Raw genomic sequence first — 21,671 nt, 5'->3', positions numbered from 1 at the left:
TCTAAGGCTCAGACTGAGTCCAAAAAGGCCTCTGGTTGGGTTCATTCAAGCTCTTATGTTTGGACTGCATGAATGCAGCATAAGAATGATTGCAGCAAGACATCCACAGGTAATTTCTACATTTATTTTTGTTGGAGTTTTTTTTTTCTTTTTTTTTTATACCAAAAGTTATGTGCAACAAATAGAATTCGTACATATTTACATGGTTTTTTACCTGTTAGCAAAATTGGATCCTAAACCTCCAGTAGAGAATCTCTCAGCCTATATTGAGAAAAGGAATATCTGCCCAATGACTCCATTTCAAATGGGTGTTGGATTTGGAGTTGAAAGCACTGGGAATAAATAGTTGATGGAATATACTATACAGAACAAACACCTAATACTGAGGCCATGCTTAACACAGTTTTGTGGTAACAGAACACTTCATGTCTTTTCTGTCAGTTTAAACAACACTGGCAGAACCAAAGCCAAGGTCTGATCCCAGCCCACATAAATCAGGGGCAGAACTGCCTGAAGCACCTCTCCAACCTCCTGGAACAACTGAGACTGCAGCAGCACAAAAATGCCAGCTCCAGCACTGAGAAAGCTCCTCACCAGAGAGCTGCTGTCACTTCACATCCCAAAGGTGCTCAGCAATGTTTCATTGGCCTCAGTGTCACAAATGTGTCACAGGAAGAAACTTCCAAGAATATTCATTTCCTCCTTGGCCTTAAAGAGTAGCAAGTACCTTACAGTAAGAGGATTTCAGGAATGGATCATTCCTAAGCAGGGTTTGGGATGAGGTTTTTTTGCCTTTCCAATCCGCCTCTCACTGTGAAATTTCCAACTCAGAATATTCCATGATCCTAAAGGAATTTTGGGATTCTAGAGAGCCAAAAGGGGCAGGAAGAGCCCAAATTCAGAACCTTTGTTTGGATACTGTGAATTTTATCCCTTCCATTCTCCTGAGTGTTGAAACCACAACGAGGATCTCTGTAACACCCCCTGTCTCTTGCCAGCCCAAATATCATTTACCTGCCTTTACCCAGACTCCTGCATCCTTGAGAAATGTTAGGATTTGCCTTTGGATTTGTAAGGGTAAAACCAGCATCAAGCACACATTTGCCACCACATTTGGCTGGGGCAGGCAGGGGGGCACAGCTGCACTCCTGATTTCCATCACAACCCATTTTACTGGAAGGAAGATGCTGCTTCTATCACTGGGAGCAGCAAGGAAAGAGTCAAAAGAACTGGAAGCAGAAAGGTCCAAATTTCTCCTGCTAAGATTATTCTGCCCTCTATCAGGCCAACTGCATTTCTGAAGCACAAGAGAGAAACAGAAGAAATCAGGGCCATTTCTAGCAAATCACTTCCAGTAAAAAGTAACTGCAAGGGAAGCACACAAGACAAGAGAGCTCACAATTAAGGATCAGATTTGCAAAGCTGTGCACAAAGTGTGGCTGCAAATTCTCCCAGAGCCCAAACTCCAGCTCCATTTGCTCCCCATGTGCACACTAACAAGGACTGCTGAAATCTGGCCCTAAACATTTGTACTAAACAAACTGAATCAACAGACTGCCCACACAAACAAGCACAAGACACAGTGAAGTTAAGTCAACACCAATACTTTCAGCTGATGGGGCTTTTTTTCCTCTTTTTTTCCCAGAAATTGGACCAAGTACTCATGGATTAGACTTGTCTCCATGGCTGCTTGCTCTGAGATAGGAGCAGCACGTGTTCACCTCTTCCTTGGATGAAAAAAAGATGCCTTTAGTGTAGATCACAGGAATGCATCAAAATAAAATCTATACATTAAACACTGCTACTGCCTCAGGGCTTGGGAGGGAACAAAGCCAAGCCTTGAGGGACCAATTCAACATCATTCATTCCCCTTAATATCAAAGTGGAAGGCATTTGAGAGACAGAACTAAACATCAAGACAAGCTTTAACTATACTCTGGTCAATACAAAACTCATTTAATGGATTGTTGGCTAAAACTGTCAGACGAGGGACAAGTCATTTAGTGTTACATGCAACAGATGTTACTCACACCACACAACTCTGTACACAAAAGCAGTTTCCACCTCTAGCCTTGGTATAAACCAGAATTAGCTCAGTAGTAATTGAAATATTAATTTTATGAATTCGATCTCCAACCTCGTTTTGCTCTATGGAAACACTGCTCGTTTCACAGTCAAGTTTATCCTTAGTGTTTAAAATCCACTTGCAATGGAAGTGGCTCTCTGACATTCATGTTTGAGAATGAAGATGCTAAAAGGAGTTAAATTAGTTCTTTAAATAAATGGGTATGCAGTCGGAATTCTTCATATTTCGAACTGACAAGGGCAAACAGCAGCACAGCACCAATTACAGAAAGTAGCTGAACCCACACATTTTGGTGTCACACAGTCTGAAACACAAATATTTCACTTTTCCAAATCACATCAAGCTTTTAAATTAAACTGAAAACAATACTGCTACCACTTCTCAGTCTAAAAACTAAAACCAGATCTCTTAATACTCTTCTATCCCCAGCAAGTTTGCTGGGAATTTTGTTTGTTCATTTTTAAAGCAAGGACACTTCTGCCTGCCAAGTTCAACACAAAGTATTTGGTTTAAGATTTGAAGACAGAAGGCACTTTTAACATTCAGCCTTAGAATACTGAGTGCAGAAACAACGTGTACAATTTTGTTCCTTTGTTAAAATATGCAGTTGAATTTTTTTTCCCCTAATTAGTTCTTAGAAAGAGCAATGATAGCACTATATCACATTTCATTTTCAGGAGCACATTGACTTATTTATCCCATTAAACAGGTTGCCCTTCCAAGAGATCTTCTCTGTGTGTGTGTGTCAGGCCTAAAGTTCATTTCCCAATATAGCACAAACCACAGATCCTGACCAAGATCAATTAAGGAACTGCTTTTTCAGTGCACTGCGTGGTTATCCTGCTCACTCAGTGGTTTCCACTGCAAATTGCAATTCTATCCTGCAGCATTCACAGAACATCAAACATTAGTAACACTGGCTGGCTGAGCACAGCTTCAAAAGGAACAGCTCTGCTTGGAAATGAGTCCTTTCAAAGAACACTTCATCCGACCCCCAGTCTGCAAATCAGCTTTTCATTGACCACATGAAGCTATTTTTGTTCTGTACAGAAATTAATGAGGTTGTCGTTTAATCAACATACTTCAGGTTTCAGCTTTAATTCCATTTTTGTTACTGGAGACAAAAAAAAAAAAAGGAAAAAAAAATAAAAAAGAAGAAAAAATGGAACCAACCCCAAGCATCATTCTTGTGAAATCACAACAGTGAGAGCAGCAACTCCATGTTCTTTGGAGGTCACTTCTTCCATCGTGTCAGTCGACTCTGAGCTGAACCTCTGACAGCTCCTAACCAACCCATGGGACAGTGAGTTCTCCAGGGATGAAACCAAGAGTTCTAATTTTATTTACAGTATAAGTCCTAGTCAAATCTAAGTCCATCAGCTAAAAAAAAAAAAAGAAAGAAAAAAAAAGAAAAAAATACACTTACTGTAAACATGGCAATATTAAATATGGTGATGCTAGTCTAGAATATTTCATGTCATGATCACATCTTGTTATACCTGAATTTATATACAGGATATTTTATAGCAAGTGTTACCCACTTCACAAGTGGAGGGGGAAGAGAGAGAGTCTAGGTTTTGCTGTGGCTAAAACTCCTTCCAAGTAAAGTTAAAGCTTGTCTTTGATTGTTATAGAGCTTTCTTTCAGAACCTCATTGAAACTGAAGATTAGCACAGAGAAATTATCTGGGGCCCCTTGAAATTTAGAATTCAAAATTTCCATTATGATTCTTGTGGGGGAAAGGGGGGCAAGAAGTGTCTGATATGGAGAATAAAAAAATTACTGCAAAATAAACTTAATGGAAGTTGGGTCTTCAGACTGTCAGTCAAAAGTTCCAGCAGGGGTTATTCCTGTTTGGGTTGGAGTTGCCTCTTCCAGGCCTCGTTCAAATAAACTAGTCGTTTGTAGTTGATGATAAAGAGAATGAAGTTCAGCAAATATGTGAGCACGCAGACAATGCAAAACTCCTTCAGCACGAAGTACAGAATGTATGCCAAGTACAGGGACCCTACTACAGACACTATGGAGGATGTCATGAGGATTAGAGCTGCTACTGCACTTGCTGTCATACCTGCAACAAGAGAGACAAAGTTACTCACCCCTCTCCACACAGAGCAAAACTGAATTCAAACTCAGCCACTCAGCAGCAGTTACACAAAATTCTGGTTAAAATAGCACCTGGGGATTTGGAGAGGAGTAGCTAAGGCTCTGTCTGACAGCCCTGTGACAAGGAGTGTGTGTAGGATTAACCATCTTCATATTACTGAGTTACAGGAAAATTTGTGGTCAAGTTATTTCTGTCAGGACTAACAGCTTTGTAGCAAACCACAGAGTTAACAAGAAATACACAAAATTGTATTTCATGCACTTTTTTTGCCTGCTCTCTCCATTACTCCTCCAAAACTTGCCCATTCCATTTTTATTCCCTCTCTTTTCCACCGTGCAATCCAATGCCAAATATACCAGAGTGAAAATACCAGCACAGAAACTGTCTTCACACTTGGATTATTAATAGCATATCAGGAGAAAGTGCAATTACTCTTGTTATCAGTTGGGTTTTTAAGCCCTTTGGACAGATGTATCATTAGAGTGCTGCTAAAAAAACCCAAGATATAAAAATCAGAAGCATTTATCTGGTTTCCTGCGGATTGTGCAATGGATATTGCTCTCCTCCTTCATCCCCACAGCCCTGCTTTACACTTGGGGCTCTGAAGTGAATGAGTACTTACCCAGTAGCATTTGTAGTATATAAAACACCAGGCCAAAAACACTGTTTGACTGATTTATTGCACTGTCCTTTCCAAAGATGGAACCCAAGAGACCGAATCCTCGACCCCATCTGTAAAACAGGGAAATGAATTAACTCTTGTTTGGCCACCTCCTGCTTTCCAGCAGCATTTCCAGTTCAGGGCTGTTGGGGAAAGAAAAGGACACATATTCTGACAGGATTTATGTGGAGTTCTGGAAAACCAAGCAGCAACAGGGGGAGCACTGGGCACAGCTTCATCCCACACCTTGCTGATGGAAGTTGTTTGACACAGCAGGAACTGCTGAGTTCACCCAGCTGGAGCCTCCCTGAGCACCAGCTCTGCTTCCCAGGGCTGGAGTTTGGAGCTGTTCTGCCACAGAAACACCTCCTTCCCCCAGTGACAGCTTCAGCAGCTCTCTGCACCACAGTCAGTTGGACACAAGGTCACTACAAAGCTGAGGCAAGGATTTGTTCCACTCACTTGTGTGCATCAGAGCAGGAGAACCAGGGCATAAATCTGTACCTGAGCTGCTCCTCCAACAGCTCAGGAGGAACCCAAATCTGTCACACACACGAGCTGAGGATGGCACCATCACAAGATCCTCGTTTGCTGGAGCTCTTGCACAGTGTGACACTCTGAACCAACACCTGAAATCCCTACAAAGTGACTTTCAACTTTCCAGTGATAAGGCAGAAAGCAGCACAAGCCCTACAAAACTGCTGCTGCAAAAGGAGGAGAAAAGATTAAATTAGCAATTGTGTTTGTGCCAGAAACCATTAATTCCATGCCCTAAGGCAGATCATGCCATTATTTGTAAAAGCAAAGTGAGAAGCCTATTTATTAGTGTCACTTGAAAATATGAAGTTATTTTGCTCCTCCAAGGTAATTTAACTCACAAGAGCACACTGGGATATCTGCCAGCAGATTTTTGGAGCATCAAGCCAAGCAAACAAATGTAAGGTTTGCTTCACATTAGCAGCTTAACTGAGCAAGGTTAAAAAGTGCCAATCCTCATCCTGCTGCAGCAGCAAACTCCAAGGAAAGTGCAGTTTTCAGGAAGTTTCCTGTCCTAGAGGCAATGGCCCTGCTGAGCCAAGACACAGCTCGGTCTGTCCCTGCACATGGCAGGAGTGGAGCTGATGTCACTCACCTGGGACCTGCCATCACCACCTCACAGCAGCTTTCTCACAGAAAGAGGCACCACAATGAGGACAATTTCATATCATCTCCAAACACTCTGTAGTCTCACAGCCATCTGTGCAAAACTCATCATTTTAATTGCAGACTACATTTGAATTTACTATTAATACCCTTGTGCTCTTCTCCCCAAGAAACCCAGCAGGTCCCAATTCTTAGAAAGCAGATTTACTGTGTAAACAGTCAAAAATTAAACATACTTTCAGCTAGTTTGGTCTCAGATCTTTTAAAAGTGAAACTTTTGTGCCAGTATTGAGCCTCAAGGCAGCACAGACCATGCTGTTCCAGGGGACAGAGCCCCAGCACCCCAGAGCTGCCAGGAAAGGCAGTGCAGAACTGCCTGGCTCTCTGCTCTCACCCCAGGGCAGCCCTGGGGCTATGGAAGTTACAAAGAATTACAAAGAATCTCAATTGTGGTCGGATTTCCTCCCACAGTTCAAATGGTACCTGGATTTTAAGTGAGAACTGTTAATTTTTTTGCCTTCCTTTGATAAGATGGTCACAGCACATGTAACAATTGTCTTGTGTTGTCCAAATTGCAAAGGCTGTATTAGAGAGCCACACAAACACATTAAAGAATTGATCACTTTTACATTGAATAGTTTATTTTTCTGTATTATTACATTTATAGGTGCTTCAGCCTGCCATCCACAGGTTCAATGTACTGTTGTGGTCTCCAAGTGAGAATTCATGTCAGGCTGACATTAAAATGATTTGAACACACTCAGGTTTTCCTGCACAACCCAAATTGGGCAAAGGTTCAGCATCAGCCTAACTCCAAGCAGCTGCAGGATGCTGAATCCAGCCCTACCTGAGTGCTCTCACTTCTGATCTTCATCACATCCTCTGGTGTCTGAGAGCAAACTCGAGCTCAAAATATCAGAACTGGCATTTTACAGAGCCTGACCTGCAGCTGCTCTGCAAGAGAATAATAAAATGTTGCCAGTGGAAGGATCATGAGTTCCAGCCCTTCCCAGGAGTCAGAGTCCTGGAGTGATCCGTGCAGAGCTGCAAGGTCAGAGCACAGGGAAAGCTTTTGCCACACGCAGGAGTTCATGAAGTGTCTTGTAGCAGCTTTGAGGACATCAAGTATTACATTTCAGCCCATGGAGCCCAGGGCTAAGCTCACATCTTATTCCACACACTGGGAGACAGCTAAGCAGCCTGGGCTTTAGCACAGAACACTTTTCCCAGCCTTATAAGGTTTGGAGTGGGAGCAAGTGCTCTGCGTCAGACTGAAAAGCAAAGTATTTAGACTTAATATATTTACTTTGCATACTCCCATTTCCCTGCTGAAAAGTCTAAATTGTCTCCTAATTTTATTAATGTTGTAAAACTCACAATGAACCAGGAACTTCTGCCAGCAAGTGGAGGAAGGATAAAAACTCAGTAGTTAGTGCTCATTTTCACACCAGACTCAGGTGTGAATTGCCTGATTAATGAGAACTTTCAAAGTCTAAAAAAATATGGCAAACAAATAGCAAGAAGAAAGTCCTAATAGCAAGATAAGCTGTAAAAAGGAAACTCCAAAGTATTTCATGTAACCTGCAATTTACAAAAAAACGTAATTTAGAAGAAGTGTTATCATTTGAATTTTATTTTTTTTTTAAATACAGAATGCTAAACCAAATGACCTGCAGGACGTACAGAGCTGCTGGCAGAGCAAGATAAAAGCAGAGGCTGATTTCTGCGAGCCTTTCCTGCTTCTGCCTGCTGGCTCCATCCCTGAGGAGCAGGAGCCCCGTGCTGATCCAGGTCGCTGTCACCCGAGGTGACTCAGAGCACTCTGACACACACAGCTGCCAAACCCACTTTCACCACACCCGAGTTTCACTGCTATTAAAATCCAAAGCAATCTCAGCTAATTACAAGGAACAAACCTTTAACCCAAAATCTTGGTAACTCAGTTTCCCTCCCTATCTGCATGGACCATTCTGAATGTTCTTCAAAATGTTAAAAAGTGATTCAAGAAATCAAAAATGAAGTGATTCATCTCCTTTCCCAACAACTACAACTGAGCACTGCAGTGACTTTCAGTCCAATGTCCACTGTCTTTTATCAAAAGGAGGTTTTAAAAGTTGTTACTAACCACCCTCTAAACAATGTCCCTTTTATACAACTGAGCACTGCAGTGACTTTCAGTCCAATGTCCACTGTCTTTTATCAAAAGGAGGTTTTAAAAGTTATTATCCACCCTCTAAACAATGTCCCTTTTGGTTTGAGGTACTTCACAAAGCTCAGCAATGTTGCATTTTCAGAAGTTTAAAACAGTATTTGTGTGCAATTGTTACTTCTTAACAGGAAGACAAAAATCATTGAGGCCACTGTGTTCCACAAGCGATGTACCTCCAATAAAATCTTACATTTTTACATCACTAAAATCACTTCAATCTCTTTTGCACAATTATGAACATCCTCTGTGTTCCAGAACAGCATATATGGGGACCCACTTGAAACATTTTAGCATAACTTAGCAGAGAAAATGCTAAAAGGGAACACAAAAACCTCATTTAGTCCACCAGCATCTTCAACATTTTAGAGGACAAGCAAACAACCTTCCAGTTGAACAAGTTACAAGCTCTGAGTTGTCAGCACAGGCTCCAAAAGCAGCAGAATTCCAAGCCTGCCAAACCCACCAAGTCAGACAAACCAAGCAGAAGGTGTTTGTTTAGCCAGGAGCTGGATCAGTGTCCCCTGCAGCCCCTGTGAGAAACGCTGGAGTGTTTCTGTAGCCAAGCCCCAGCTCTGACAGCTGCCTGCAGATGTTCTGAACAGGTTTGTCAAAGATCAGTCCCCAAGAGTGATGTTTGCTTGGCCTCCACTGTCCTTAAGGACCAGAAGCTGGGGTTTCACCTGCACCCACAGCTGGCAGCCTCCCCCGAGGCCCTGCTGGGTGGCCCGGGAGCTTTCTGAGCACTGACCTCAACAAGCAGCCCTGGGGATGAGCAGTCACATCCCCTGCAGTGCACCTGGCCAACCCTGGGGTTTTACACCCAGAACTGATCAACCCCTGTATTTCTATTCTAACCACGCTGGCTCAGGGCAGGCCCAGCATCACCTGGCCAACCCTGGGGTTTTACACCCAGAACTGATCAACCCCTGTATTTCCATTCTGGCACGGACAGAACCACGCTGGCTCAGGGCAGGCCCAGCACGCCTTGAAAAAAGGAGAATTGCCAGCTCTCATCCCAGTGAGATGGAGTTCCCCTGCTTGGAAATGCAATCAAATCCTCCAGGGGACCAGATTATTCACAGGCTTCTCTGCTCCCAAATCCCTGCATTTGTGCAGCAGCAGTTGCCAACACAAGTCTCTCTCAGTTGTTGGGTTTGGTGCAAAAGGGCAAACAGTAACAAAGATTCTGTACTCAAACTGCAAAAAGAACTCACATTTGGGTGGTTTTTGGGTAGTAGTAGTTATTTAAGCAGTAGTTACTTCCCTCATTTCAGGATTATTTACCATCCCATGATCATTATTTTGTTATCAACAGCAAGCACCCCTTACCACTTTGTAACCTACAGGAAACAATAAATCGAATTTTATCAAAAACAAAAAATAAAAAAGGCTACACTTGATAAGTGAGGTGCCCATTTCCTTAAGCAACATTGGACTTCTGAGATAATTTCTGGTCCAGAGTGAAAGTTCTCAGAGGAGAGCAGAGCTCACCCTCTGCCTTCAGTGAACAGCTCATATAAAGGTCAAAGGATCTGGAGCATGTTAAGAAACTTTGGTTGCAACTTCTTTCCAGCTTCACCAGAGGATTTTGGATTAAATCTAATTCATGGCTTCAAGGCCACTCTTAACAGTTTTAATAAATTAAGTAAAAGCCTTCAATTAGAAGCCACAAAAAAAGAAGATTAAAAATTCCCATTTGTAAACTTGCCAGGAGTGCTCAAAAGTGTTGATACACTTAATTTCATGTTTAAAACTATTAGCAGCATTTAGCATAACCAAATGAGGTTTTCTTCTATATATCCTCCAGCTCTGCTTCAGACAGTCTGTAAAAACTCTCAGTGTCTAGATCAGCAAAATATTAAGCAGACAGAGGATAATTATTTTATAGCAGCCTTTACAGAAGCACTGGCTATTTAAGATACAAGCCAACAGAACTGACTCCTTCTATTCCTTCCTTAATAATCTTTTCTATTAAGCTACCATAAGTGAAGTCCAAATCTGAATTATAAGCACTTTGTTAAATTTACTTTGCACCAGGCAAAATAATTCCTAGCCCTATTACAAATTCCAGCCAAACTGGAAATTATATATTTATGAAAAGCAAAAATTAACATGTTTGTGTGAGCACTGTAAGGATGGAAAATAAAAGATTCTCACAGCAGGAGCACTGCTGTGTTTTATAAAAGATGTGCCTCAGTCAATAAGTGTTGTATCAGTATTAAACCATCAATTTTCCACTAGAAAGATAAAATTAAAAAAAAAATACTTGAGTTATCAGCTTCTGCAGCTTTAAGAGCAACTTTAAAGCTCCAAGCTGGTTTCTACCAGCATTCCTGGAACACCTCCCCTCTCCAGCCCATGGAATCAGCTCTGGCTCCTCCCAGCTCACACCCTGTGCTCCCCTGTGCCAGCCCAGCTGGGGACAAGGCACAGAGAGCCTTGGCTCCCAGGGCAGCCTTTCCCTTCAGCACAGGAGTGACTCTGGCTTTCCCTCCCCTCCCCTGTGGCACTGAATTTGGCTCCTCCAATTTCTCCCTGCCCAATTCCAAAGCAGAGATTTTCCAAGCTTCCCTCAGGCAGCAAACCCACTCAATCCAGAATCCCTTTTTCATCTCCTAACACCTCACAGCAGTCACTAACACTTGCAGCTGAAAACCTCAAACATATCTGGATGTCTGCTTGCAGGTACAGCAATGAAAATAACTCACGGGATATCAGGAATTAATTATTATAAATATTAATAACTGCCACATAATGTTCTTTACTTGGAATTAAGCAAACTTGACAGACCAGAAGTTTACAGGAACTGCCCCACAACAGAACCATCAGCTTAGGAAGGTCTGGGAAGTTTTCTCCATGTGCCATTTCCTTGGACAATGGGGTTGTTCTTGTCACTTTGCTCCCTGTAAAGAGGCACCAGAACAGTTCCAGCAAGGTGTGCTCTGCCAGAAACCAGCACGGGGCAGTTTCACCTGCAGCTCTTAGAGCAATTCACACCCACCCTGCAGAGGAACAAACAACCCAACAGAACACAGGGTGTAAATTCAGTGTTTGAAGAGAGCAGAACCACACAATAACACCAGAGCTGTCACAGGCCACCCTTTCAGGCCTGCCCACAACACACCCCACACCTAACGGGCATTTTCAGCAACTACCAGGTGAATATTGTGGTGCATCCACAGAAAACACAAGGTGGCTGTGCAGCTTTTATAGAGGAAGGTGTCCCCACCCATGGCAGGGGCTGGGACAAGATGACCTTGAGGGTCCCTTCCAACCCAAACCACTGTGTCACACCAGACTTTTCAAAGTGCCTCAAACACCAATCCAAGACTTTGCCCATGAAGAGAACAGGGAATTCCCAAAATACCAACGACATCCAGGCTCCCAAAATGCCATTTTGACTCCAGAACTCCTTCAGCAATCAGGCAAAGATCAATATTGACTATTGCCAAACCCCTTCAGTGACGCAGCTGCAAATATTGCTAAAGACACCCAGGTGCCCTTTGCTCGCTTGTGCTGCTGTCTTGAGGCTCTCCTGCAGCACTCATCAATGCATGCCAGGCCACTGAAGTCATTCCAAGCCACTAATTTATCCTCCAGCGGTCTCCAATTCATCAAGACAGAAAGGAAGAATGTATTAGAAGATCCCAAAATCTCTCAGGGCGTGGAAAAGGCCAAAGCCAAAGGCTCTGGGTCTCTCTGTTAGCACTTAAAGGTCACATTTTATTTCGAGCTGTAGCATGACCTGTAGGACTGGAAATGTGTTTTATTACTTTAATTCCCACTGTGAAAATACAGCAAGACCAAAACTATTTTTCAGTCTAAAGCTATTAGCCAGTTAATGAAACAGCCAATTTCTACATAAAGCTCTTCTTGACAATTAATTATTCTCAACTATCAGACAGCAATTAATTTAAAATAAATACAGCAATTGCCATGGATGTGAGGTATTGCCCTAATACCTGCCATTATCAGCCACTCCTTAGCAAATTTTATTTTTAAACTATTTCATGAACTTTCCCCTTGATAAAAATTTGAAATATGCTGACCATTCATGTTTTGGGTAAGGGATACTGGGAAGGGATCTCTCCAACACAGCCCTCTGCATGAGTCAGGCTCTGATAGGAGATTTTCTGTGCTCCTCCCTCTGCATGCTGGCAGTCTTTACATTTCTGTTCTTGCTGTTGTGCCAGTGCCAGATCTGGCTTAAAAGCAAGACTTGGAAATACCAACAGCTGGTGAAAAAAACTCCGCCCAAAATACCAGAAAGTCAGCTCAGGAAGGAATCAACTAATTTATTCTAATTATTCTATGCATTTAAAATGAATCCTAACAGCATTAAGGGCTTTTTAAAGTTCAGGCCACTCTTGGAGTCAAAGCTCAAGATGTGAAGATTGCAACATTCCAAGTTCCATCAGCAAATCCAGTTTAAATGAAAAGTCACATAACCCAAGGAAGCATCTAAAAGCCAAAGTAGAAACAGAAGTTTCTCACCCAGTTAACTCTGCAAGTTAACTCTAATAATTAGCTAATCAATAATTTCTGACTGTCAGTGTAACAGCTCAATGAGAAAAGAAATGTGACAGTTAAATCTGAATTACCTATGAAAAAGCTGGAACACAAAATTGAAACTTTACAACCCCAGTGAAATCTAAAGTGTGGTTAAAAGCTCCTTTTAGAAATGAAGCTCCTGAGAAACTTTTGGTGATGTGGGAACAAGGAACACCCAGCTGGAGAAAGTGAGAGAACAATGGATGGGGAGCTGTGGCAACGTGGAAAACAAGATTAATTTCTTTCCAACTTTAAAGCCTTGCCCTCCTGCCTCACTTTCAAAGCAGAGCTCCCCCTCTGTGTCCTGCACAGCCTGGAAAGCAAATTCTTCTCCAAATATGGTTGGAGTGAGCAGAACTTGCACGTTCCTTCTCCACAAACTCCTTTCACCACCTGCTCCAGCGATCACGAGCTCTCCTGGCATCTGCAGTGCTTCACTCCAGGCATGGTTCTCCTAGCAACTGCTGGGAGATCTGAGAGCATTTCATCCCCAACTCCTCACATATCCTCCAGAATTCCTCCAGCAAAGGATTCCCAGGTCTTGCTCAACGTGTCAGCTGCAGCACTGCTAATGAACGCTGTAATTACCCAGCTTGGTTCCATAATTAGAAAGAATCCCAATTATATCTTTAGGTAATTTCCTTCTCCCAAGCGTTCAGTAAACACGCATCAAAACTGTGACATCCAATTCCCTGTCACAACAGCAACAGCAAAAAGCTGTTGGAGGACCAATTCTACACAAGAACAGGCTTCAATTATTCTCTTTTTACCCTGTATCTGTGACCAAAATTAAATTCCTGACGAGACTCAGGTGGTTTAATCTCAGTAACCTAAACATGATTTAATTTATATTATTTGAATTTATCTGGTGAGTTTATTGAAGTTTCCTCCCTAGTTAGAGCCAAACTTCTCATTTCAGGCCACTTCCCAAGCAGAGACATGAACAAGCACCTTCACAAACGAAGGTGCTTCTGACCTGAGGCAGACAGAAAAGCAGAGTTAAAGCCTTCACTCAACCACAATATCAGAGATCCAGATCTCTGTCACACAATCTCACTTCTGCCACCACAGAAGAGGATTTAGGAAAAAGAGCTCCCTGGATGTTTTGCCTCAAAAATTTCACAGCTCACAGCTTGACAGAGGATGAGAACACTCCCCCAAAGTGGCTTGTTATGATGATACAGCAAGTATCTCTCTAAAAACTGTGACAGCTTTTGCACAGGTTACACTGAGAGGGGAGAAAGGAAATCTCAAGCACTCATTGAGCTGAAGCCTCTAACACAATAACAACAAATTCTCATTAAAATAAAGAGGAAGGATTTAATACACAGATTTGCTCGAGAACCAGATTCATACAATGACTCTCCTAACAGAAACAAGAGCCCTTGGCCTTTGGAAAACAACTGCTGTGCTGGCTGGACATCTGCAAAATAAGTCAGGATTTGGACTGGGCTTGTGCTGCAGAGGCAGCCAAGTCTCCCTTGAACGAAGCACTTCCTCCGGATCACCAAAGCATCTCCCGTGCTGCCAGGAGATGTCCCAACGAAAACGCAACCCAGATACTGCAATTAGAGCTAACAAAGCGAACCACCCGCAATGTTTATGTTGTCCTTAACCACTGCTCACAGCCACAGCACTCCTCTCTCCCGAGCTTTTACCACTAAAACGCCTGTCACTCCACCTAATTGCCACTGATTACAACACAGCAATTGCGGGTGCCTCGCCCAAAATCCCCGTTCGCAGAGCGGCCCCCCAGCCGCGGGGCTGCCCACACCGGGAGCGCTGCCCCGGCCCCGGCTGCGCGGCCCCTCCGAGCGCCGGCCCGGCCCCCAGCACGCCCCGAGGCACGGCAGGCAGCACTCCGGGACCCGTCCCCGGCGCTCCCGCTGCCCTCAGCCCCTTCCCCCGGCGGGTCCCACCCGCGCCTCACCTGGAGGTGATGGCGGCGGAGCAGCGCACCCGCTCGCTGAGGTCGCACAGGGCCTGGTAGTGGCTGTCGCGGCCCTTCTCGCGCTCCAGGTGGCAGGCGTACAGGGACAGCAGGATGCCGGCGGCGCACACGGCGGACCGCGCCACCCGCTCCCAGCGCGGCACCGACACCCGCAGCAGGACGGGCGCCGCCATCTTGGCCCCGTCCCTCCGCCTCAGCCCGCGACGCGCGCCCGGCGCCGCCCCGCCCACGTGGCGCCTCGCGACGACGTCACGTCAGGCCTGGGCGGGGGTGGGGGGGCGCGGGGCGTGGCGCCCCCTGGCGGCCGCCGGGAGCCCCGGCAGAGTCCCCTCACGGCGCCGCCCCCGCCCCGCCGGAAAACAGCGGGAAGAAAATGGGCTTTTCAGGAGGAAAATGGATTTTTCCAGGAGGAAAATGGGCACTTAGAGCAGGAAAACGGGCTTTTCTGTAAGGAAAATGGGCACTTACAGCAGGAAAACGGGCACTTACAGCAGGAAAATGGGCTTTTCCAGCAGGAAAACGGGCTTTTCCACAAGGAAAATGGGCTTTTCTGTAAGGAAAATGGGCATTTCCATAAGGAAAATGGATTTTTCCAGGAGGAAAATGGGCATTTACAGCAGGAAAATGGGCTTTTCAGGAGGAAAATGGCCTTTTCCAAAAGGAAAATGGGGTTTTCCAAAAGGAAAATTAGCATTTCCAAAAGGAAAATGGGCTTTTCAAGAGGAAAATGGATTTTTCCAGGAGGAAAATGGGCAATTCCATAAGGAAAATGGGCTTTTCAGGAGGAAATTGGATTTTTCCAAAAGGAAAATGGGGTTTTCAAGAGGAAAATGGATTTTTCCAGGAGGAAAATGGGCATTTACAGCAGGAAAATGGGCTTTTCAGGAGGAAAATGGCCTTTTCCAAAAGGAAAATGGGGTTTTCCATAAGGAAAATGGGCTTTTCCAAAAGGAAAATGTGGTTTTCCATAATGAAAATGACCTTTTCCAGCAGGAAAATGGGCTTTTCCAAAAGGAAAATGTGGTTTTCCATAATGAAAATGGAACCAGGCAGTTCCTAAAAACGCAAAAAAAGTCTCCCCGGCTGAGGTGACGCTCAGGGATGATGTGTCCCCTCACGGAGCTGAGGTGCTGTGAGCCTCAGCCCCGCTCCCCAGGGCTTTCTCTGTGATTTTGGGCAGAATGCGCCCAACTCCCGCATCCTGCACAGAGCCCGGTGTGCAGAGGGGCTGTCACACTCACACACCCACCACGAGGCTGTCTGGGACGCGTAATTTGGACAGACGATAGAAGAAATCTATGAAAAGTCAGAAGAAATCTATGAAAAGTCAGAAGAAATCTATGAAAAGTTTGATTTTCCGCTTGGCTCGGGAGCAGCTGCTGCTGGATTCCCCCAGGGCTCGCTCAGCCTGGCACAAGAGCAATGGGATTTCATCACTTATTTCCCAGATCTGGGATCCCGTTCTGCCACACTGGGTCACAATCAGACAGAAAGAACCCAAAATCGGGGCTGGATCTTGTTTCTTTTGCATCTTTCTATCAAAAGAAGCATCAGCACCTGGCTGGCGGTTGAAGAACCACTTAATCCCTGTGGTGAACCCACATCAAAGTCACGGCAGCTGAAAATAAACAATCTGTGCTCGCTGGGAACATCACCACAACCACCATTACTGCTGATTTTTCTTTTGGGATGGCCACCAGCTCCTGGTTCTTGTGCCCTTCTCCAAATCCTTGTGCGCTGTGGGCATCAGCAGATGCGAGGGTGAGCCGGTAGAAATGGGAGCTTTGGAGTTTTCCCAAGGAAAGCAGGAGGACAAAGCACAATGGCAGCATTCATCCTGCCTGCAGTGCCATCCTGCCCTCATTGTTCTGCGAAACAAAAGAAATCCAAGAGGGACGCGGTCGCAAAATGACTTCAAGCGTCAAGAATCGCTCTGCCAGAAACAAAACCCAAAAAAACCCCCAGGGAAAATTGAAAACTATTAATTAAAAAGCATTGAGAAAACCACTCATTAAGAAACGAGTTACTTGAACTCTAGAAAAGCAAAATTATTGCTCAATTATTGCTCTCAGAGATGGAGGGAGGCCAAGAGCCAGGGAGAAGGAGCTGTCCTGCAGCAACACCAGAGGTCTGAGCTGCAGATGTCCCTGTTCTGAACGTGGTTTATCATTTATATTTATCTCCTGAGAATTCTCTTGTCAGCAACTGCTTTTCTGAGCTGTGCTCCTGCTCTACAAACTCACAGTGTTGGCACTTCTTTCATCAGGCAACAGTTACATCTCCTGATGTAAAAGATGTTGAAATATTTGGTCTTTCACCTCTTTTTAAGTGAAGAAACTGCCAACAAGTAATTTTTTTACCGTGAATTGTAACTGTTGACTGTGGTATCATCATTGCTGCTGTGTGTAGAAACAGCTTCATTAATACAATAATTAATTTAAAAATTAATTTATGCAAGTAGACAGTGTCTCTAAAGCAAGGAGACTCAGCACAAGGGTGGGGATGAGGGAGCAGGAGGGACCCTCGCTTCTTTTTTGGGGTGAAAATCCCAGAATCACAGAATGGTTGGGGTTGAAGGGACTTCTGGAGATCATCCAAGGCAGGGTCACCTGGAGCAGGTGATGCAGGACCACATCCAGGCGGGGTAGGAATGTGTTCCTTCTCATGTTCAGGTGAAACTCGTTGTTTATGTTGTTTATGGCCATTACTCCCCGTCCTGTTGCTGGGCATCACCAAAAAGAATCCAGGATCATCCTCTGGCACTCCTTGGAGATGTTTCTATGGATTGATAGGATCCCCTCCCTGCTCCAGAAGACCCCAGGAATCCATAGAAATAAAATAAAATTTTATTTCTGTGAAGAATAAAATAAAAATAAAAGAATAAAATTAAAAAGAAGAATAAAATAAAATAAAATTTTATTTCTCCTCTACTGAAGGGCTGAATTCCAAGAGGTTTTTGGAGGCTCCTTTTCCACAGAGAACGATTCCCTGAAGGCTGGAACACTTTCCATGGCGATTTGGGTGTTTACTGTGCCTGAAGGTGCCACGGGCTCAGGTTTATTGTGCTTTAGGAGTTTATTGTGACCCATGGTCCCTCACAGATTTAGGTGTTTATTGTGACCCATGGTCCCTCACAGATTTAGGAGTTTATTGTGACCCATGGTCCCTCACAGATTTAGGAAATTATTGTGACCCATGGCCCCTCACAGATTTAGTGTTTATTGTGACCCATGGTCCCTCACAGATTTAGGAGTTTATTGTGACCCATGGTCCCTCACAGATTTAGGAAATTATTGTGACCCATGGTCCCTCACAGATTTAGGAGTTTATTGTGGCTGAGGACCCTACAAGAGCGCGTTGATCCCTATTCAGGTGTTTATTGTGGCTGAAAGTCCCACAAAGACGACGGTTTAACACTAATTACGTGTTTATTGTGACAGAGGATCCTACAAAGGCGGGTTTAACGCGATTTAACTGTTTATTGTGACCAGGGATCCCGCACGCGCCTATTTATCACAATTTAGGCGCTTATTGCAGCTGAAGGTCCGACAGACGCAGGTCTATCGCTATTTAAACGCTCATTATGACCAAATGATGCCCAAGCCCGGGTTTAACAGCAGTTTAGGCGTGTGTTTATTTATTTATCGCCGCCATCGCGGCCGCTCCGGCGCGGCGCCTCAGGCGGGCGGAGGGGGCGTGGCCGCCGCTCGGCCCCGCCCCACGCGCGGCGTTGCGGAAGTGACGCAGCCGCGGTGACCTTCAGCGGCGGCGTGCGGGTGTCGGGCCGGGCCGTGCCGCTCCCTCCGCTTCCCTCGGGGCTGCCTCCGCTTCTCGCCGCCATGCCCAGGGGCAGCCGCAGCCGCACGTCCCGCGTGCCGCCCCCCGCCAGGTGAGGCCGGCGGGGGCCGCTTCTCCTGCTCCCCGCTGCCCCGCGCAGGCCGCAGTGGCCTGGCCGCCATGGTGCGGGCGGTGACGCGCCGGGGTGGGCCCGGCTGGGCTGGCCGTGGGTTAGGGGACGATTTGGGGGATGGCAGTGGGTCTGCTCGGCCGCAGGGCCGGGACACCAGCACCGTGGCAATCTGCTTTTGGGTCACGCTCTGTTTTTCCCCAAAGCAGCTGTGTGAGCAGAAAGAAGCATGTAACCCTGACCTTGTCTTGCATAAGACGCGTACCAGAACGCCGAGTTCATTCCTTCTGCGTGTAACAGGGGTGTGTGTAGCCCCAGCGCGATCCCGGGGCCTCCCGCGCAGCGCCCTGTGTGACACTGCGTGTCCCCTCCAGCTGGGCACATTCCAGCAGGAGCGCTGCACTGCCGGCCCTGCAGCCACGCGGCCTCTGCCCGGCGCGGTTTGGGATCGTGATGATGATGATGAAGTGATGTTTCTCTCTGTGTCCCTGCAGCCGGGCACCCCCCAGGAGAGCCGCGTCTCCAGCCCCGGTTCCTCGGGCCTCTGTCCCCGCAGCGGCTCCGCCTTCCGCCGTGGCGGCGCCGGCCCCGAAGCAGCCGGGGCTGATGGCCCAGATGGCCACAACCGCTGCCGGCGTGGCCGTGGGCTCGGCCGTGGGACACACCATCGGCCACGCCATCACCGGAGGATTCAGTGGAGGGGGCAGCTCCGAGGCTGCCAGGCCTGATGTCACCTACCAGGTGAGGGGGAGCGTGGCTGGGCACTGGCTGAGGGAGTTGCTGGAGCCTTAAACACCACAGGAGTCGCAGCTGGGGTGCTTACAGTCTTTATATAATCTATATAAAACTATATATAGTCTGTAATTGCAGACTGAATCTCCAAGGTAACCCACCGTGAGTCATCTTAAAAAGAGTTCAGAGGGATGTAGGAGGGATGTGGGCAAGGTGTTGGTGTTATCTTCTACTGCATTCCTCTCATTCAAGCAGGACTTCCATGTTCCAGGTCTGATGTTGGGGAGACCTTTGCTCAGCTGCCATCCAGAGTTACCTGAGTGTACCAAAATCACTCACATTTAAAAACTGCTCTGCATGTGGCATTCTGCTGCTGGAAAATTGTTTTGTACTTTAGCCCTTCACTTGTTTTCCATAAAAAAAAGGTTTTGACTGAAATTCAGGGAAGAACCCATAGCAAGCCGTGTGGGGCTTGTTGGAAGGGCTTGTTTGGTGTTGTTGGAAGGGTCCTTATGGAGCCATTTGGTGTTTCAGGAGCCCCAGGCAGCTCAGGCTGCCCAGCAGCAGCAGCAAGGTCCTTGCCAGTATGAGATGAAACAATTCCTGGAGTGTGCCCAGAAGCAGACTGACCTCAAGCTGTGCGAGGGCTTCAGTGAGGTGCTCAAGCAGTGCAGGATTTCCAATGGTGAGTACACAGTGCTGGCAGGCAGCTGTTACATGGGATAATCAGTAAATGAATCATGGGAATGATGTCCTGGGGGTTTGATCCAGCTGGGGAGTGATGAAGGTGCTCTGAAGTCAGGTAAAGCAGCTGCTGTTCTGTTGAACTTCATGCTGTGGTCCTGTGGGGTGGAGAGAGGGTAAATTCCTGATGCTTTGTGCTGGTGCATGGCTTGAAGATGACTGGAAAAGAGGCAGCAGCACATTTGGGGCATTAGCAGAGCTCTAAAGAGAAAACCATCCTGTCCTGGGAGGAAGGAGGCAGCTGTGCAGCAGTGCTGATGTCTGCAGCTCAGCATATCCCAGCAAGTGCAGGAGGGGAGGGGGAACACCCTGACAAATCTGTCCTGTGGCAGGGAAAGCACCTTCCATTCAGGGATCCAAAATTTGCTGAGATACCTCCTTATCCTTCCATTCAGGGATCCAAAACTCACTGAGAAAACTTTATCCTTACATTCAGGGATCCAAAACTCACTGAGATAACTTTCCCTTTCAGGTTTGGCCTAAGCTTGTACAAGGAGGCTGCTGAAGATCATCTTGCAAGAACTGGCCTGTGAATGAAAAACAAAAAGCTTCAGTAATAAAGTTTAAAGCTGTCTGGTATCTTGTTAGTTCATATATTCACACTGTCATCTCTGTGGCTTGACTTCTGCCATAGCTGCCTCTGATGTGATCCAACCTCACAGCTGCAATTTAATTTAGCACAAAATGGAAGAGTTGAATAGTAAAGCAGAATGAGCTAACGTGGGTTTTACTGGGTTTGCTGATTGTTGTGTTGAATGTATGTAATGTCTATAAATAAACTTCTCTCTCTAGAAGTACCTTGTGTTAGTTGAGTGCTGGAGTAGAAGGGTGAGGAGGTGAGAATTGATTTTGGCAGGGTGCTCTGCAGATGTTTCTTGTTGTGCTGTAATAGGGCTGAACCATGAGAGGATGGGCCTGTAGCCTTCTCTCCTGCCTGGCTCAGGCAAGTTACAAAGCCATGGCTGCTACATGAAAATAAAGTATTTACTGATGCAAAGTGCAACCCTTCCTTTTCCCATCAGAGGGAGCAGCCACGTCATTCCTTACTCAAATCCTCGGGGCTGATAAAGTAAACACCCCCTGGTCATCGCTGGACAATCCTGCATAAGCTGTGCTCCCACCAGGAACTGTGGTGGGGAATGACCCTGTTCTGAAAAGTGCAGTTCCTGTTAAAATAGTTTCCCTAGCATAACCTGTTTTCCCTGATGTGTTATGCCCATTCCTAAAGCACTTCACCTGCATCTCCTGGAAGTGAAAAGATTAAATCAGCGCTCAGAAGGGAGAGGAGCCGCCTCGCACAGTGGGGGTGAGGACAGAGCTGCCTGTCCTGGTGACAGGAGCAGCTTCGCCTCTGCTGACCAAGCTCCCATCTCATTTCTGAGGCGTTTCACCGTCCTGCTGAAACTAAAAACCAGTGGGTGGTTTGGGCCGCTCTCTGACAAGAGGAAATGGCCTTAAGCTATACAGGGGAGATTCGGTTAGATATTAGGGGAAAAAAAAAAAAAAAAACAAAAAAAAAACCAACCCTGTTTGGGTGGTCAGGCATTGGAATAGTTCCCAGAGAAGCTGTGGAGTCACCA

The 21,671-nt window shown here is 45.7% G+C and overlaps 2 protein-coding genes across 2 annotated transcripts; one reads left to right on the top strand and one right to left on the bottom strand.

Annotated features, from left to right (window-relative positions):
- Positions 1–104: 104 nt before the first annotated feature.
- On the bottom strand, positions 105–14,922 carry VKORC1L1 (vitamin K epoxide reductase complex subunit 1 like 1). The gene is made up of 3 exons (XM_039721008.1): positions 14,688–14,922; positions 4,816–4,925; positions 105–4,157 (listed from the first exon to the last, which is right to left on the bottom strand). Exons 1-3 carry the CDS (start codon positions 14,879–14,881, stop codon positions 3,931–3,933), a joined length of 531 nt encoding a protein of 176 aa, XP_039576942.1. The 5' UTR covers positions 14,882–14,922; the 3' UTR covers positions 105–3,930.
- A 3,506-nt stretch (positions 14,923–18,428) lies between these two features.
- CHCHD2 (coiled-coil-helix-coiled-coil-helix domain containing 2) lies at positions 18,429–20,888 on the top strand. Its single transcript, XM_039720929.1, has 4 exons — positions 18,429–18,597; positions 19,110–19,356; positions 19,882–20,032; positions 20,564–20,888. Exons 1-4 carry the CDS (start codon positions 18,548–18,550, stop codon positions 20,572–20,574), a joined length of 459 nt encoding a protein of 152 aa, XP_039576863.1. The 5' UTR covers positions 18,429–18,547; the 3' UTR covers positions 20,575–20,888.
- The last annotated feature ends 783 nt before the right edge of the window (positions 20,889–21,671 follow it).

The sequence above is a fragment of the Passer montanus genome, unplaced genomic scaffold (genome assembly GCF_014805655.1).
Source record: "Passer montanus isolate IOZ18808 unplaced genomic scaffold, ASM1480565v1 scaffold44, whole genome shotgun sequence".
NCBI lineage: Eukaryota > Metazoa > Chordata > Aves > Passeriformes > Passeridae > Passer > Passer montanus.
Note: the sequence above shows the minus strand (reverse complement) of the source record. Positions and strands in the feature narration are given on the sequence as shown.

What these genes read in the sequence shown, in the direction of transcription:
- VKORC1L1 (XM_039721008.1), bottom strand. Translation starts at nt 14,881, where the DNA reads ATGGCGGCGCCCGTCCTGCTGCGGGTGTCGGTGCCGCGCTGGGAGCGG. An exon ending in TCCGCCGCCATCACCTCCAG is followed by an intron (nt 4,926 to 14,687) that starts GTGAGGCGCGGG and finishes CCTGTTTTACAG; the next exon opens with ATGGGGTCGAGGATTCGGTC. An exon ending in TATACTACAAATGCTACTGG is followed by an intron (nt 4,158 to 4,815) that starts GTAAGTACTCAT and finishes CTCTTGTTGCAG; the next exon opens with GTATGACAGCAAGTGCAGTA.
- CHCHD2 (XM_039720929.1), top strand. Translation starts at nt 18,548, where the DNA reads ATGCCCAGGGGCAGCCGCAGCCGCACGTCCCGCGTGCCGCCCCCCGCC. An exon ending in CGCGTGCCGCCCCCCGCCAG is followed by an intron (nt 18,598 to 19,109) that starts GTGAGGCCGGCG and finishes GTGTCCCTGCAG; the next exon opens with CCGGGCACCCCCCAGGAGAG. An exon ending in GGCCTGATGTCACCTACCAG is followed by an intron (nt 19,357 to 19,881) that starts GTGAGGGGGAGC and finishes TTGGTGTTTCAG; the next exon opens with GAGCCCCAGGCAGCTCAGGC.